Source organism: Ursus arctos, unplaced genomic scaffold, assembly GCF_023065955.2.
Source record: "Ursus arctos isolate Adak ecotype North America unplaced genomic scaffold, UrsArc2.0 scaffold_31, whole genome shotgun sequence".
NCBI classification, from domain to species: domain Eukaryota; kingdom Metazoa; phylum Chordata; class Mammalia; order Carnivora; family Ursidae; genus Ursus; species Ursus arctos.
This window is the reverse complement of record NW_026622997.1, coordinates 30,891,612-30,911,017: the sequence shown is the minus strand read 5'-3', so window position 1 is coordinate 30,911,017 and position 19,406 is coordinate 30,891,612. Positions and strand designations below refer to the sequence as shown.

At 40.2% G+C, this 19,406-nt stretch overlaps 1 protein-coding gene across 1 annotated transcript in view; it reads left to right on the top strand.

The window, feature by feature from the left end:
• The window catches only part of SRPK1 (SRSF protein kinase 1), an 80,826-nt gene that overhangs the window by 58,835 nt on the left and 2,585 nt on the right, over positions 1–19,406 (top strand). Inside the window, 4 exon segments of the mRNA XM_026482739.4 lie at positions 1,836–1,936; positions 9,196–9,303; positions 14,073–14,142; positions 17,914–18,006. Of these exon segments, the coding sequence (XP_026338524.3) occupies positions 1,836–1,936; positions 9,196–9,303; positions 14,073–14,142; positions 17,914–18,006 (372 nt within the window).

The following is a 19,406-nucleotide window of genomic DNA, read 5'->3' as shown; positions in this document are numbered from 1 at the left end:
ATGTATAAATTTTTAGCTAATTTTGAATTGTATTGGTCATATAGTGGGTGCACAGCCTGTCACTTGCTCTGAAGGCAGAGGTCGGATTTAACTGTATAAACTGAGGGTGTTGCTGTAGTCTTTTTTTTTTTAAGCTTTTAATTTTTTTTATTATTTCTTTAAAGAGATGTCCATCATTTTTTTTTAATGTTTTTTTATTTTATTATGTTAGTCACCATACAGTCACCATCCCCGGTTTCCGATGTAAAGTTCGATGATTCATTAGTTGCGTATAAAACCCAGTGCACCATGCAATACGTGCCCTCCTTACTACCCATCACTGGTCTAGCCCATTTCCCCGCCCCCCTCCCCTCTGAGGCCCTCAGTTTGTTTCTCAGAGTCCATAGTCTCTCATGTTTCATTCCCCCTTCTGATTACCCCCCTTTCTTTATCCCTTTCTTCCCCTACCGATCTTCCTAGTTCTTATGTTCCATAGATGAGAGAAATCATATGATAATTGTCTTTCTCTGCTTGACTTATTTCACTTAGCATTATCTCCTCCAGTGCCATCCATGTTGCAGCAAATGTTGAGAACTCATTCTTTCTGATAGCTGAGTAATATTCCATTGTATATATGGACCACAACTTCTTAATCCAGTCATCTGTTGAAGGGCATCTCGGTTCCTTCCACGATTTAGCTATTGTGGACAATGCTGCTATGAACATTGGGGTGCATATGGCCCTTCTCTTCACTACGTCTGTATCTCTGGGGTAAATACCCAGTAGTGCAATGGCTGGGTCATAGGGTAGCTCAATTTTTAACTTTTTAAGGGACCTCCACACTGTTTTCCAGAGTGACTGTACCAACTTGCATTCCCACCAACAATGTAGGAGGGATCCCCTTTCTCCACATCCTCTCCAACATTTGTTGTTTCTTTGTCCATTTTTGCCATTCTAACTGGCATAAGGTGGTATCTTAGTGTGGTTTTGATTTGAATTTCCCTGATGGCTAATGATTTTGAACATTTTTTCATGTGTCTGTTAGCCATTTGTATGTCTTCATTGGAAAAGTGTCTGTTCATATCTTCTGCCCATTTTTTTATTTGTTTATTTGTTTCTCGTGTATTGAGTTTGAGAGGTTCTTTGTAGATCTTGGATACCAGTCTTTTATCTGTAGTGTCATTTGCAAATATATTCTCCCATTCCGTGGGCTGCCTCTTAGTTTTTTTGACTGTTTCCTTGGCTGTGCAGAAGCTTTTTATCTTGATGAAGTCCCACAAGTTCATTTTATCTTTTGTTTCTCTTGCCTTTGGAGATGTGTCATGAAAAAGGTTACTTTGGCCGATGTCGTGGAGGTTGCTGCCTATGTTCTCCTCTAGGATTTTGATGGATTCCTGTCTCACATCGAGGTCTTTCATCCATTTGGAGTTTATTTTTGTGTATGGTGTGAGAGAGTGGTCAAGTTCATTCTTTTGCATGTAGCTGTCCCAATTTCCCCAGCACCATTTATTGAAGAGTCTGTCTTTTTTCCACCGGATGTTTTTTCCTGCTTTGTCAAAGATTAGTTGCCCAAGGAGCCGAGGTTCCATTTCTGGGTTCTCTATTCTGTTCCATTGGTCTATGTGTCTGTTTTTGTGCCAGTACCATGCTGTCTTTGTGATCACAGCTTTGTAGTACAGCTCGAAATCCGGCATCATGATGCCCCCAGCTTTGTTTTTGTAGTCTTTTTATCTTACAAAATTTAGTGAAGTTTTCCAGTTGAAGGCCTGGGGTATATTGCTTCAGAGAATTTTATTAACCTTTGGGTATTTTTGTGTTCACTAAACACTCTTATTAATGATACCCTTTGTCTATAGGAAAATCCACTGCTGGAAATTTTCTTGTTAATCCCCTTGAGCCAAAAAATGCAGAAAAGCTCCAAGTGAAGATTGCTGATCTTGGAAATGCGTGTTGGGTGGTAAGTTAAACTTGCCTTAGTGCTGTGTTTTGAAGTGACTAGGAATGCATGAAAATTTGAACTTTAATGTGTGAAGGAAGAAAACATCTGCGGGTCTATACCCAGATTGCCAGTTAACATTTTAGTGACTATTTTTTCACGTTTTTCTTAATCTTCCATTATAGGAAAGTTCAAATATACTTACAAAGGTAGAGAGAGTAGTATAATAAAGCAGCCCCCACTCCCACTCCAGGTACCTATCACTCAGATTCAGTAATGTTAACTCCTGGCCAGTCTTGTTTCATCTGTATCCTAATTCACTTTCATGCTCAACGATGCTTATGTTCATACTTCCCCGTTATTTTCAAAGTTGGAATCTGACTTACTGATTGTGACCTTTTATCTCATTTAACATATTTTGGACACTTTCTTTATCAACCAGAAATTTATATCAAATTCAGTTGGTTATGTAGTATTCTCTAATGTACTTAGTTTTTACACATTTTTGATAGCTCTTTGTGATAGCATCTTTACTCATGAATCTTTGTGTGGTTGTCCTTAGGACATGACCTAAACATAGAATTCCTAAGTCAAAAGTTGGGTGCTTTTTTAAAAATGGATTTTTGTTGTATAGTGTCCTGTTAATACTGTTGTTTACCTAGTTAAGAATTTGGGGGAGGGCATTGTTTTTAATGGACACCTCAGAAATCTACAGTAGAATGATTTGCACAAATGAACTACTCGGAGTCATATACTTTGTAAACAGGAATGTTGAAGATTGCTGAAGCAAAAACTGTGCATTATTTAAAATCCACTTTAATAGGTTTTACATTTATTTTTATACTTCAAATTCTCTATTCCGTATGGCATCCTGTACCTAATGATTCATACCCTAGAAGGATCTCACTTCTAGGATATTGCGATAACCTTTTAGAAAAAAATGAAGTCAGAGCTTATACTGACTGGTAGGAAAGGGGAAAAACTTTTCAAGTAATTAGAATTACTCCACCATACCACAATCTGGTCTGGGCCAGCCAGTCTTCACCTGGATGAGTGCAGTAGCCTACTCACTCTCTCCCTTCAGCTGCCCGTGCCCCCTACAGACTGTTGTCAACACAGCTATCGGAGTGATCCTTTTAAATGTGAGTTGCAGTGACCTCCCTCAAAATGAACGCCGAAGTCTTGACCATGTCTCACACACCACCAAGCAAATGGTGTCCTCCTTCTGCCTGGATTTCTTTTCAAGATAATGTGTACAACTCACTCATTTTCTTCAAGTACCTATTCGGCTGTCATTAGGGAGATCTTCCCCTGAACACCTAAAATAATTAGCAAACCACCATTCTCCAAACCCATACACCTTTATTATACTCATTCATGTATTGTCTCTGTCTTCCTCTCCCCCCTCAATTTTTTTTCTCCATAGCACTTACCACACACACAGTCTGATACTATATGGTTGTTTCCTTACTATCCCTTTCCCTAAATGTATGTCCCATCACAACAGATTTTTTTGTTCACTGCTGTATCCACAGTACTTAGAACAGAACCTGGTACCTAGGAGGTGCTCAATAAATATTTAAGTAAATGAATTGTGAGAAGCACATTGGCTCTGTCACAGATATCACATGGTACAAACATCAGCTGCTTCAAGCTTCTGGGCCTTTGTGTTTAGAACACCTTCCTCCATTATTTTCTTACCCAATTAGCACACTTCTTTATTCTGCTGCGACTTTTCACATCACTTTTACTACCACAATTACTCTCTTTTTTTTTTTTAAAGATTTTATTTATTTGACAGAGATAGAGACAGCCAGCGAGAGAGGGAACACAAGCAGGGGGAGTGGGAGAGGAAGAAGCAGGCTCATAGCGGAGGAGCCTGATGTGGGGCTCGATCCCATAATGCCGGGATCACGCCCTGAGCCAAAGGCAGACACTTAACCGCTGTGCCACCCAGGCGCCCCAACTCTCTCTTTTTTTGTCTACGTGTCTCTTCTCTTTTTAAAAAATGTGTCCCTATGCTAAATGTGTCCCTATACTTTCCCTTCTTTTCATTCATTTACTCCTTCAGCAAATATATTGGCACATGCTCTGACCTTGGTACTAGGACACAGTGTGAACTAGACATCAGTGTCTTGTCCTGCTGGATCCTAGTCAGATGCCACATCTTACTGATCTCTGCAACAGAGCAGCATCTGGCCTTCAGTAATGGAATTGGATATGATTTTCAGATTGCTTGATTTTTTAAAATACTATATACTTATCTTTATGTATGTATATAGTTTGATTCAAAAATCTGTCCCCTCCCTTTGCCAGTTTTTTACTCCCCACACAACAGTATTTACCTTCATATTGCTAACAAATAACTTGGCTGTACTGCTCCCAATTTTTTTTTTTTTTCAGTTTTAGGCATTATACAGGATTTACGTACCATCACTTCACCCATCCCCCATGTTCCCAATTTAATATAATTTTGGCTAATCATTCCGTGTTTGCATTATTGGGACCCAACACTATCTTGAGCATATCTTGATTCTCTTTCCATTTCTGCCTAACACTGTATTTCATTTGCTTAGTCATCTTTGTACTGTTTATTACTTAATTCAACCCCCCGCTTTCACCCAGTGGCGTAAATATGTATACTTTAATGCATACAGATACCTTGAGTATCCTTTCAGCTTCTTCCTGAAGAGCTCTGTCTGGAACCTGGAGTCTCCTAAACTGTGTTCACCTGTTGGATTTGTCCCGTAGGCCTGCGGCATTACCGCCAATCGGATTTCCTTTCACCATCATCCTGGAGATTATGTTTACTCTTTCTTTATATCCCCTACTTTCTGTCTCTTTGGTCATCTTTCTTGGTTTACTGTAAAATGATTATTTTTTTGTTTTTTGTTTGTGGTTTTTGTTTTGTTTTGTTTTTGAGTATATACAACTTGTAGAAGCTTCCCAAGAAGGGGTGTGTGAGACTGGGAGGGTGCACCTTGCACGTCTGCTAATGTCTCTGTCCTACTTTCACACTCAGTTGGCCGCATGCAAAGTTTTAGGTTGAAAATAATTTTCCTTCAGAATGTTTGTCATTGCTCAATTATCTTCTAGTTCCCTAACTTGTTGCTGCTGAAGACCATTGCCATTCTGATTCTTGATCCGTGTACAAAACCTTTTCCCCTGTGAAAGTCTCTAGGATCGTTATTTCACAGTGCTATGCCTCACTTGGGTCTGTTTTTATCCATCATACTAAGGACTTGGTGTGCCCTTTTTTTTTTTTTTTTTAAGTTTATTTATTTAAGCAATCTCTACACTCAACGTGGGGCTTGAACTCACAACCCCAAGATCAAGAGTCACACGCTCTTCCAACTGAACCAGCCAGGCGCCCCTGGTGTGTGCTTTCAATTTTGAAACTCTGGTTCTTTGGTTTTGATTCTTTCTTTGTTATTTGATTGGATGGTTGGTTGGTTGGGTTTTTCCTTTTCTTATATTTCCTTGGTTTCTATTACCTAGCTCTGAAATCTCATTCCTCAAGTATTAGACAGGTATTATCTTACCTCTCTCCTATTTCTGTCATTTTCTTTTTACTTTATTTTCTGGGAGATTTCTTGACTAGTTATTATAAGCATTATTTTTTCTCATTTCTCCTGTTACATTTTTACTTTTCAAGAGTTCTTTGGTTCTCTGATTATCTCTCAGAGGATATAATTTATTATCCCATTTTTGACATTTTTTTCTTCCTATGTGATGTCTGTTGCCTTCTTTCTGCAGGAAAACATGGGGTTCAACATGCAGTTACATAGTCACTTGACTGCCCTGTTTTCAGAATGATACTCTCCACTCAGTTGTGTGGAGCATCCTCCAGAGACCCTATTTTACCCACTCCAGAGAAAACCTCCAAATGACCTGTCTGGCCAGGGAAGAAGCTGTTAGAGTGCATCATGCCCTGTGTTCTGGAGCCCTGTTTCTTTCAAAGATGTTGTTTTAAGATTTTATTTATTTATTTTAGAGAACTCACTAGAAAGTGCGAGGTGGGGGGAAGGGGAGGAGTGGAGGGAGAGGGACAAGCAGATTCTCCGTTGAGCATGGAGCCTGACCTGGGGCTCCATCTCAGGGTGGTGAGATCGTGATCTGAGCCAAAACGGAGTCAGATGCTTAACTGATTGAGCCACCCAGGCAGGTCCCCTTTAAAAGATGTTTAAAGCAGTGTTTCTGTGTTAAATCCTACCCTCACTTGCAGTGATACCTGATACTGCCAAACCCTGAGCGCTGAGGCAAGGAGTACTATGGTATACGTCCTCGTGCTTCTCAGCTTTCACCAGTGGCATATTCAGTTTTCCTGGATCCACTAAGATGTTTACCAGTGATCTGTTTTTCAACTTGCAAATTTTATTGCTCTAATTTCTTTGTCATTCATTCTCTGTCTTTGTCCGTTTATGCTTTAAAAATTAACACTAAGTTCTTACTAAGGTGGAGTTTTAGGAGTGAGTGGATGTGTGTGTTTGTGTCTGATCCACCTGCTGATTCTTGACCTCATTTATCATTTACAGCATCTTTTTAAGGCAGTAGTGAGGCACAAGGAGTAAAGACAACTCCCTTGAATAGCATATTCTTTGTTCTAAATATATCACTGAAAAGGAGGTCTGGACCCAATTCTAAAGTCCATGTGTGTGTGTGAAGGCTTTCCCACACCAAGCAATTCTTGGACACTAGTCTGAGAATTCAGCTCAATTCTGACATTTTTTACCTGGAGAAAAATGAGAGTCCACAGGTAAAGGGCTCAGTCCCACAAGACCTCTCTCCACTTCAGAGGCCAGTTGCAGGCCCAAGTTACCTTTGCTTCTGACCAACCAGCTCTAAATTGGAGGTTCCAACAACCCCCTCCAATTCAGGATGCCAATCACAAGTCCAGGTTGTTACCTGTACTTCTGACCAACTGGCTATAAATCAGAGATTCCCACAACCCTTTCCTTGGGTTTGATTGATTTGCTAGAATGGCTAACAAAGCTCAGAAAAACCTGTTTACTCACTACATTGCTGATTTATTACAAAGGATATTAAAGGGTACAAATCCATAGCCAGAGAAAGAGATACATAGGGTGAGGTCTCAAAGGAGCTTGTCCTCATGGAGCTTGGGGCCCTCCCCCATGGCATGTGGAAGCATTCTGGTTCCCCAGTGTGGAAGCTTCCCAAACCCCCTCCTTTTGCATTTTTTATGGAGGCTTCATTACATAGGCATAATTGATTAATTCACCGACCATTAGTGAGTATTCAATCTCTAGCCTTTCTTCCCCACCCCACCCCCCCACCCCCCGCCCAAAATCAGAGGGTGGGACTCTGTTCATGGTTAGTTAGTTCCTCTAGCAACCAGCGCCCATTCTTAGGTGCTTTCCAAAAGTCAGCTCATTAACATGAACTCAGTTGTGGTGGAAAGGGGCTTAAGAGTAAGATACCCATTTTACCTTTACAGCTCTGAAGTGTTTTCAGGAACTGAGGACATGAGACCATATATAACAAATATACTCCCTTTTGCTCTTACTGCTCCAGAAACTCCTGGGGCTTAGGGAGTTGTAGCCAAAAAGAGTGGTTAAAGACCAAATGTATAAGAGATGCATTTTGAATGACTTATACACCTGAATAGCTATATATGTCTTATAAATCATAGTATCATAATCACCCGCAGTACATTTCCACTTCAAACTCAGTATCTGAGCCCATTGTTTTCCTGCAAAACCACTTCCCTAAGTCTCTCACTCTCTGTTTTTGTCAGCAGACAGCTAACCCATTAGGCCTCGGCCACTGAGTTCCTTTTGGGTCTTCCTACTGTCTCCCACATGGAGCCGTTGAATTTTTAAATTCTGCTTATTCTGTCTTTGACTGTCCCTGGGTTTACTCTTCCCTCTATTTCTACGACCAGTGTTCAGATTTTCATTACCGGCCACCAACCAGAACATGACTGGAATGGTGTCCTCAGATGTCTTGTCAGTCTCGCTGCAGCACACTGTCCTGTGCTTTAACACACAGTGGTGCCAGGTGAAATGCAGACTCTCTCCTAGCAGTTAAACGCATGTGGCTCTAGCAGATGTCTCTCTGTGCTTTTACTGGTGATGCTCCCTCTACCAGGGTGTACAGGAGTTGCTCTTTTTGATCAGTCATTGGCCCTTTGGAGCTCTGGTCAAAACTGGTTTTCTACCTGAAGCGTTCTCTGCCTAGTATCTCCCCTCCACAAATGTTCTTCCTTGGGGTACCTGGCTGGTTCTTCCTTGGGGTGCCCGGCTGGCTCAGTTGGAGGAAGATGCAACTCTTGATCTTGGAGTCATGAGTTCTCTACATCACACTGGGTGTAGAAATTACTTAAATAAATAAAAAATGATCTTCCTAGGTTTTGAATTCCAGTAGGATTAGAAAATCATCTTTCGGGGCGCCTGGGTGGCGCAGTCGTTAAGCGTCTGCCTTCGGCTCAGGGCGTGATCCTGGCGTTCTGGGATTGAGTCCCACATCAGGCTCCTCCGCTATGAGCCTGCTTCTCCCTCTTCCACTCCCCCTGCTTGTGTTCCCTCTCTCGCTGGCTGTCTCTGTCAAATAAATAAATAAAATCTTTTAAAAAAAAAAATCATCTTTCACACTTTTTTGTTACATGTTTTTTAATATTATCTGGATTTTGTTTTGTGTCTATAACTCATTTTAAGCTTTTTTCTGCAATATTTTTCATTATGGCCAACTTCAAACCTATACTAAAATAGAAGGGAACACGAAACCCTATGTCATTATACTAACATCGCCCAGCGATTATCAACTCATTGCCAGTCTGTTTTCATCTATACCCCCACTCTGCCACCCACTCCAGATTATTTTGAACTACATCCCTGGTATCTTATTTTCATTCCTAAATATGGCTTTCTGAAAGATGATTCTTTCAGGTAACCCTGACACCTGCTACACCTAAAAAGTTGACAGTTCACCAATATTGTTAACTATAGACAAATGACCAACCTAATTTTTGCTTGGGGTAATAGTTTTCCATTTCTTAAAAAGTGATTGTTATTCCCTAATCTGTGTATGTATATTAAGGTGAAACTTATATTTTGCAAAAATAATTTGGAGTGGATGGGGTATGAAAGCAAAGTACTGTTTGGAGCTAATAGCATCAAAATGATACTTTGAGGAAACTAGCTAAATGAAGACTAGTTTGAGGAAAACTTAAGAGATTTATTTTAATCTCCATTTTTTTCATGATTTGTTACTTTTTAGAATAAGTGAATTTTAATGTACTATTTCCTTCTCCATTTACTCAGCACAAACATTTCACTGAAGATATTCAAACAAGGCAGTACCGCTCCTTGGAAGTTCTGCTAGGATCCGGCTATAACACCCCGGCCGACATTTGGAGCACAGCGTGCATGGTAAGGGTTTCCCCTTGACCTTCACTTGTTAAACTTGCTATATGGTCGCTTTTATGTAATCTCAGTAGACCAGCAGATGTGCAAACACGAAAAGAAATTTTTTTGTGATGTACCACTAGCACTCTAAATCTTATGTCTGGAGAGGTAGGAATTCAAAGCTAGTTGAGAACATCTGGCATTCTGTGGCACCTGGGTAGCTCAGTCGGTTAAGTTTCCAACTCTTTGATTTGGGCTCAGGTCATAATCGCAGGGTCGTGAGATCGAGGCCCCACGTTGGGCTCCGTTCTGGGCGTGGAGCCTGCTTGAAATTTTCTGTCTCAAAAACTAAAACATCTAGCATTCCATTTTCTGATGCCAAATTGCTGTTGGTTGAAGGCACCAAACGTTTCTCAGTGTGGGGGTCGGCAGAGGGGATTAAACAACCACTTCTGAGTAGGAGATTACCAGCGCCCGTGCCCTTGCGGCCCTGATCTGTTTTCAGATTAGGGAAACGCCTGGAAACTACGTCATTCTGTATAGTCTGACAGTTCCTCAGACACCTTTGCACCTCAAAAGATGTGAAAGCCCAGTCTTCCAAAGAGTCTTAAATTGCTGCTTTGTCCCCGTCAAACAAGTATTCAAGTAGTCAGATCTGGTTGATATTGAATGGTTTCCCACAAGTAGCCTTTGTCGGAATGTATTATATTGTTTCCTGAAATGGAGTGTACTCTTCAACTTGTAATTGTGTGTTTCTTTACTTGTTTCTGTTCCACAAGGTTGTAAGTGCCATGCTGACAGGAACCATGTCTGTTAGTGTAGCTAAGTGTCTGGTTCAGGGCCTGGCTCATTCTGAGTGGGTGCTTACAGTGCGAGTCCGAAGCTAACTACCCAGAGTTACGGCAGACTTCATGGGTTAAGGACATAGTTTTCCAGAAGCCCCTTCCCTTCGGACACCAGCTGCAAGCTCTGGAGTCCACAAACCACCTGCATTTCTGACCTACTGGCTACAAATTGGGAGGTTCCATTACCCTTTCAGATTCAGTAACTTATTAGAATGACTCACAGAGGGGCGCCTGGATTTCTCAGTCATTAAGCGTCTGCCTTCAGCCCAGGGCATGATCCCAGGGTCCTGAGATCGAGCCCCGCATCGCGCTCTCTGCTCTGCTGGGAGCCTGCTTCTTCCTCTCCCACTCCCCCTGCTTGTGTTCCCTCTCTCACTGACTATCTCTCTCTTTCTGTCAAATAATAAATAAAATCTTTAAAAAAAAAAAAAAAAAGTGACTCACAGAACTTGGGAAAGTGTTAAACTGCTATTGCAGTTTTGTCATAAAAGGCTACATATTAGAACCAGTCAGATGAAAACATGCATGGGGTGAGGCCTAAGGGGTCGCAAAGGTGAAGCTTCTGTGTCTTTAGGACGTATCACTGTCCCAGCACATTAGTGTGTACCACCAGCCAGGGAAGTTCACATGGGCTTCAGGTACCCTGGTTTTTATTGAGGTTTCATCACTTAGGTGTGATTGATAGAATGAATGTTGATCATGTGGTTGAACTCAATCTCCAGTCCCCTTTCCTTCCCTGGAGATTAGGATAACACCGGCTCATAGCCTCAGTCCTAACACAGCAGTTGGGTCTTGTCCAATCAGGGGGCATATCCATCCCTCTTCTTAAAACTGTCTAGGAACCTACCATGAGTCACCTCATTGGTTTAATGATTAGAGGGTAGGGGGACAACGTGAATGATAAAAGTCATCATCACTTGGAAATGCCAAGCTTTTAGAGGCTTCCTCTCAGGAAACAGGAACAAAGACCAAACAAATTCTTTGTTATATAGCAGTACTTAATAAATTTTGATGGGCCATCAAATGAGTAAACTAAACCAGAAACCTATTAAACTGTCATTAACCTATTAACCTGAATAATTAACATTATTCATAGTCAACTTTGGGCAAAACTTGAGGAGCTACAAACTAGAAGCCCCATTTTAGGTCATAGATTTCTTGAGACCCACATTCCTTAAAAACTTTGTTTTCCAGAGGTAATAGAGTTAAAACCATGTTTTTAATACGGCATGACCTAGGAAATCATTGTGTTTTGGCATATCAGTGGTCTGTTAAGATGGTGGACTGTGTGAAATGCAAGGTTTGGCACTGTGTGCACAAGATGAAAGAACATTGGAGTAAAATCTCACTTCTTTCTTGCCATACCTTAAAGCTTTGTATTTTGAGGAATTTGATTTGCTAAAGAAAATAAGTGATAAGAGATACCACCAAGTACAAAATATAACTAGTTTATAGATGACATCTGATTTATTATGATGTTGTTCTTAGTAGTGGGTTAATTGGGGGGGGGAGTAGGTCCTGCTTGCTAATTAGTATATTAATACTAAGGCAAAAAGATAAAAGAGGAATTAACCTTGCCCCCTGTTTGGACCAGCTCACATGTAGGAATTTTCTTGACTAAGGGAGGGAAAGCACTTATCTAACAAGAGACAATATCATGAAAACTTGAACCCCCTTTGTTCCCTTCAGTTTCTCTTATTTTGCTAATAGATGTAGAAATGTTGCTTTCCATTTAGCCATAACCAGAAAGTAAAATAAATCCTGTAATATCAGAAGTGTCTGGAAAGATGGATCATTCTGCATCCAATGCAATTAACTGATGGAAAGATTGGAGCCATTTCTGAGAGAGAAAGAGATTGCCTGCCACCTTAGTGATTGAGACTACAAGTTAGAGGGCAGTTATAAGAAGGGAGTGTTCTTTCTTTCACTTCATAATACAAGGTTTCTTTTCTTTCACTTCTTAATACACTTCTTTCACTTCATAATACAAGGTTTGCCTATGTCTTTTCATGACTTGGTAGCTCTCTTGCATTTTTAGCACTAAATAAGACTGCACCGTCTGAATATATACCAGCACACCGGGATTTCATAACTGATGTTGCTTCTGGTTGTCAGCATGACCTTGACTGTCACAGAACAGGCTCTTTGGTCAGTGTGAGACCAGCACAGGAGTGGCAGTCAGGAACCCTGGATTTCAGGATGGGCTTTCTTGCCTGTCAGTTTTGGTTACAGGTTTCTCATCTATAAAGGGAAGGGTGTTCAACTAAAGTGTTTTGTTTGTAACTAGAGCTTCTCTAGTTTTCACTTCTGACATTGTGATTATTTGGTTTGTGTTTTTCTGCTGTTATCTTATTTACAGAATTGTAACTACTAGCAACTACCATATGTTCCAAAAAATAAAGTTCTCTCAGAGAGCTTGAGGTAACTAGTTATAAGTATCTAGGTAAAAAAATTTAGAAAATATTAAAATCTTAGAAATTTTTGGGGGGTGTCTGGGTGGTTCAGTTGTTAAACGTCTGCCTTCGGCTCAGGGCACGATCGCAGGGTCCTGGGATCGAGCCCCGCATCGGGCTCCCTGCTCTGCTGGGAGCCTGCTTCTTCCTCTCCCACTCCCCCTGGTTGTGTTCCCTCTCTCGCTGGCTGTCTCTCTCTCCGTCAAATAAATAAAATCTTCTAAAAAAAAATTCTTTATTTCTTTGAATTTTAATTTCAGTATTTTTACCAAACTCCCACTATGAGGCTTTGAGAAAATACTGGTTTCAGAAGAGATTAACAAGTTGATGAATGAGCATCACAGTTTGTTTCTGTTCTGCGTTGGGACTATAAGCCTCAAGACAGTTAGAGGGTAGAACGAGTATCCGTTTCAGTTTCATACTGAACTGCTAGAATATAAAACCAGCTAGCTATGCCTGGGGGCTAGTGCCCAGTTCAGGTTATGTAGTTTTGAGAACAGCTGTCCTCTCATGAAACTGCAGAAGCCGACTCTGGCAAGCCACTGAGACCTAAACCTAGGACTGAATTAGAGACTGTGCTCCAGAATCCACCCCACAGTTCCTGAAATTGTCTAGACTGTTGACTTAGTCAAAACCGGCACTTGACTTACAACTGTACTTTTATACCAATATGGTCCTTTATAAAATTGCTGTTACAGTACTCTTTTTAGCCCATTTTTTAATCAGTGAAAATATAGCCCTGTCACTCAGATGCTGTCTTTCCATAATGTTCAGCATGTGTTCTAAAGGAAATCACTTTTTCATACTTCTTAACACTGTTTACAAGAGGTTTTCGTGTGGAAGACATGTGCCTTTCTTTTCCTGGTGGGTGAATGCCAAACCTGCCAGTTACATAAAACACAAATGGCTCTTCACTGCATTTTCACTTCATCTTTTTCTAATTTTTCTATAGACCTAGGAAATGGGGATTCTACTGGAACAGTTTAGGGAGTACTTCCCAAAGCAAAACTTAAAAATGTACTTTTTGCCAAATAATTAAGAGTCATAGGTAGAGAGATGTCTGAGTTTTTTGGTTTGCTTTTGTGTACAGAATCTTAATTTCTTTAAACCATGTGAAATTATAACGTAAGAAAATAAGACCTGCTCTTCTCACGAATAATTTAATAACTTAGAATCACCTTAATATCCACGTGTGGGCCTCTCTAAGCAAAAAGAGAAATTCAAGAGAGCTGAATTGCTGATAGGGGGATGGGATGGCAGAATCCATACGTTGATGTTAACAGTTTTTGCTGTTTTCATGCTCCATTTTACTAAGAAACAGGCGTGGAAGGAAAACTCCTTAGGAATAATCTCAGACATTTATTTAAATGATCATCTGCAGCTTTTTCAAAGAAGAAAAAAATTACTTCATATTGATCCAAATAGTTAGCAGTAAGCTTCCCAAAGCTGCCTTTTTGTTTTGTTTTAATGCTTCCATATGCTCCTCTTTTCTTAGGCCTTTGAACTGGCCACAGGCGACTATTTGTTTGAACCTCATTCAGGGGAAGAGTACACTCGAGATGAAGGTGAGTCTCCCGAGCGAGGATCCGTGCGTGGCCAGCACGGTTTGTTAGTACTGAAGAGTGTAGTCTCTTCAGTGTGCTAAGAATATGTAAATCCCAGAAAAGACAGAAATATAGGATGTTTTATATTAAGTATTAGATACACTAGGTATTTTATAATAGCTATTAAAGAACTATATGAGGATTAGAGAAAAGGCCACAGTTGGTTAAACTAAAACTTGTATTTGCCAGGTGATTTCTGCTAAAACATCTAGTTATCTTCCTTTCTGTATAAATCAGTGATTCATTCTTTACCCACTTTGAATTTACTGTTCATCAACTTGTTACTCAGTTATGCCTGCAACCTCATTTGGAAGTCAGTAATTTTATATGCCAACATACTACGTGAGTGGTGTTTGTGAATGCAGACACTGTATCCTATTTGTCTATATAAATTCTACAATATTTAGCGGGGGTTTTTTTTGTTTTGTTTTTTTGTTTTTTGTTTGTTTGTTTGTTTGTTTTTCCCTTTTTAAAAATGAAAGCCAGGGGCGCCTGGGTGGCTCAGTCGTTGAGTGTCTGCCTTTGGCTCAGGGCGTGATCCCAGAGTCCTGGGATCGAGCCCCACATCAGGCTCCTCCGCTGGGAGCCTGCTTCTCCCTCTCCCACTCCCCCGCCTGTGTTCTCTCTCTCGCTGGCTGTCTCTCCGTCAAATAAATAAATAAAATCTTTTTAAAAAGAAAAAAAATGAAAGCCATACTTTTTTCTTTGTAAATGATACTAACATTTAGAATTCCATTTTAAAACAATGTTAGTGGGTCACCTGGGTGGCTCAGTCTGCTAAGCATCTGCCTTCAGCTCAGGTCATGATCTCAGGGTCCTGGGATCAAGCCTTGCATCGGGCTCCCTGCTCGGCAGGGAGTCTGCTTCTCCTTCTGCCTGCCATTCCCCCTGCTTGTGTTCTCTTACTCTCTCTCTCTCTCTGTCTCTGTCTCTCGGATAAATTTTTAAATCTTTAAAAAAATAAAATAATATAAAACAGTGTTATTGACTTACATTTTGTAATAGCTGATGGGAAAGGCCCAAGCTGTCAGTTGCTCCATCTGAGAGGCTGTGAAAGCACACAACTGAATATGTGATTTTTTTTTTAATCATGGTGGTGTCCAAATAACTTAGATAATAATGTGAATGAAAGAACTATTTAAGAAATGTTTTACCTTATTTATTATACAGTTTCAGAAGGTTTTGTTTTTAGGATTAATGGGGATTACTTTGAGAGCACTAGCAATGTACCCTCCCAGTGTGGAAAATATGTCCTTTATTTTCTGTGCTTTCCTCACTTCATAGGGAGATCAGGCTTTGTGCTCTGTAGAACCAAGAATGCTCTCCATTTCTTAAACCATGGTCCCTTGGGATATTAATAGGCAGTGTTAGCGGGGCCTGCTGATACTGCTAACACAAACTGTTGGGGAAAAGTGACACTAATTCCAATCACCAAATGCCTATTTTAGTGGGTACAGTTTGGACGTATTTTCTATATATAAGCCCTTTTAAGAATATACTGTAATTACTATCTATGTACATACTTAATTTTCCCTAATCTCTGTTTTTTCTTCCGGTTATGAGTTTGGGGCTTTGGACTTTTTTAGAAATGCCCTACTATATCTGTTTGAGCAAATAATTGATTTTTTTTCTCTTTACTTTCCTAGACTCCCTGTAAATAGTGTGTGGTACAGAACACATATCGCAGCTGAATTATACTCTGTAGGGTCTTACACTACCAAACCTGAAAATTGAAATGTGTATAAAAAGTCCCAAGTATGGGGCAAGGGAGAACTGTCTGTTCTAGATATTTAGATCCAAATTTATTTCCTCCCATACCAGTCAGTACTAATAGTCCTTAAACGAAACTTCAAACTACTGCAGTTTGACCCATAAGAGCAGGAAAAAACCAAACCCTTATCCCCCAGCCAGTATGTGCATAGTTTGTTATAAGTCATGGTAGAGCTGGGGCCTACCCACGAAGCATATTTTCTGATGTTTTTGATGTTCTACAGCCCTAAGTCTTGGAATAATACTTGATAATTTTGCCTATCGGGTATATCAGTCCTGTGATTAATTGATAAGCCAGAGATAGACCACTGGAATCCAATGTAAAGTAACACATTCAAGAGAAGAAGATTCCTTACCGTAAGATAAACTGTAGTTTCATTTATACAAAGACAATTATTTGCAGGTTTTGCCTAAAATGGGCAGAAATTTCTTGGCGGCTAAGTCTTGTTAGCAAACCATAAATTCAGTCAAAACTGCCGGAAGGTTGTAGTGACCTAATGAATGTAAAGCTGTTTTTAAATGATAGCACTGCGTCCTTTACTTGAGAAACAGGACCTGAGACCTTCACAAATTCCTAGTGGTGTCTCTGGCGTATTGTTACTCCCCTGTAAGGTAATAGTATCGGAAACGTTATAGTCATCCCTTTTGACCTTAATGATTCTATAACTACAGGATTAAAGTCCTTTATAAAGCACATTTGTGGCTCACAGCCATCACTTTTTAAAATTTCTTCCTCCTCTTAGTTGCTGTCAACTGTAGAGTAAGAAGGTGGTAGAGTTGCCTGTAAATGTGGCTGCTGGCTGGTCGCAGGCTCCCTGGCTGGTGCACACTTCCCTGGCAGCGCTCACAGTCCGTATTCATGCTGTGACAGTTGCAAGGCACTGCTATGATACGGACATCTTTTAGTGACCTACAGAAGTCAAGTAGTTATACTTCAAAATGTCTGTGCCACTTTCTACTTTAAAAGTGTGATTTATTTTAAAACAAACACACAGCTCTGAACTACACATGATAAGGTGTGGGTCCATTTTGAGTCCTTGCTCCTGTTAGCCCTATACCTTCAAGTAGGCCATTTATTCTTTCTGAAGAGGGTTCTGTTTTCTCATAATTAAAATGGGGTATCTATTAATTTTGACCTGTTTTTCGGGGTGATTGTAAAAACTCAATCATATATGAATGCTTTAATTGTCATGAACTTTGTTAAATAAAGTGATATTATTACTACTTGAAGCCCAGAGAAGTATCATAAATAAGTAACAGTGTTTAAAGCATATTGGTACAGTTTTTTACCTTATCTAAAAACCCACCTGAACCTAGATGTGTAGACAAAATAGAAATAAAGATATAGATAAGCCTCCAAACTCTAGAGTGGGACTTGCCAGCTGCTCTCAGGTGACCAACCACCTGAAATAATTCTTGACCTTCCCAGTCTCCCCTGGAGTATCCTTGGTTATATTTGTAGTTACTCTTAAACAGCTAGGCCTGAAAAAGCTATTCATAAAAAAAAACCTCTTCTACAGCTTGTCCTTGATCCTGTTCTTCTTACCCTTCTATTTTAGACCACATTGCGCACATTATAGAGCTGATAGGCAGAATTCCAAGACGCTTTGCCCTCAGTGGGAAATACTCACAGGACTTCTTCAATCGCAGAGGTAGTATTATTAACATGAGTTTTCATCTAGGCCCCAGGGATACAACTTCAGGAAGCAGAGCATTCACACCAAGATTGTTTTTAGTTATCTCTCAAGTCCCACTGGAGTGGGCGCCTGACTTTTTTATGCTTTTCTGGATTCTCCATTAGATGGATAGAGTCCTCTTCCTATTCAGGACAGAAAGCAAGGCTGAAATGCTTTACAAAGAGGTGTGCATGCTACTCTTTCTGCCATTGTCTAGAACTGCATTTGTTACTCCTGTTATGTATGTCTTTTTTTTCCCCTCTCCTGAAATGTTTGAAACATACAGATCACATTGCATTGATCATAGAACTTCTGGGGAAGGTGCCTCGCAAGCTCATTGTGGCAGGAAAATATTCCAAGGAATTTTTCACCAAAAAAGGTAAACTAAATGTGTTTGTTCCCAGACATTAAGGGGGCAAAGTCTTTAAAAATGAGGAGGTGAGTACAGCCGGGTACATGTTCCCAACACCTACGGAAGAATGGTCCTGCCTTGGATGCCGAGCTGTAACAGCAGGGAGGTGAAATAGTGCAGCCAAGAGCAGGGACTAGAGCCTCACTGTCTGGATTCAAATCCCAGCTGCTACCCCAACCTCAGTCTGCTGATTTCTAAATGGGGATTTTAAGCGTTTACTTCACACTAAATAAGTTAACTGTGTCTATAGTACCTGGCACCTAATTGGTTGATTACTCCTACTGTAGTACTTCTGAAAAATGGGCAGATTTTTGCTAGCATTTGATCTAAGAACTGCCTCTAACAAAGGGCAAGTAGTTCAGTTTAAGCTTCCTAAGGACAGGACTACATCTCACTCATCTTGTAGCACAGTGACACCTAATATGGTCACTTCAGCACATCAGTCCTACAAATTAACTTCACCCTTTGCAGTTTTATAAGTTTGTTATCACCAATTGGTGAAAGAAACAAAGATAATACTCTCACCTGAAATTTTTGACTCGATTATATATGTTGGCATAGTTTGTGTATTTCTTATGCATCCCAATAAAATTTAAAAGCTGAAGTTTGAAGACCTGACCTAGGAGGGACTAGAAAACTGGCCATTTTTCCCTGTTTGCCACAGTTCCCTTTTTCCTCATGACCTCTACACTTGACAGCAAGCATCCTCAGAAACATTTCTTAATGTTTCTTTTTGAGAGGAGAATCATGAAGTGCTTCTTAAGAGTTCCTCCTTGTGCTGACCAGTTAATGGCATGTGTATACCGAGTGGCTAATAATCAGGCACTTGCTGCCTACAGAAAGAGACTTCAAATAAGTGTTGTGTAAGTAAAAATGGTTAGGTCAAAGAAGCAAGAATTAGAATGACATTTCAGAATAGTAAAAAGCGTTGATGGAGCTGTATCTGAAAGCTGTGTGGGGTCTGTTGTTTTAGTCTTGTTGCTTGTATACAGGTCTGACATGGTGTTAGCTCCTTATTTTTTAATTACTGCTTTATTTGGAAGCAACATTTACTAGACTATTAAGCCAAAAAATCAAATTGTTCTTGGTATGTGATGATAAACTGTCTTTGAACACCGTATGAGACCATGTTGCACATATCGGCATTTCATAGTCATTTTAGTGAACACCTTGTTCCTGCTAGGCCTACCCAATTTGGGACAAAATATCCTGGAATGGTGGAGCAAACAAGTTAAGATTTTAGGCCCTCACGGAAAATGGGGACACTTCCAAGGAATGTGTTAAAGAAGAGCTTTGTGAATAGAAAGGGATTAGATTCTGATGGCAAAATTTGATTCTTTATAGAGCACCTGGATTAGTTCCTGGAT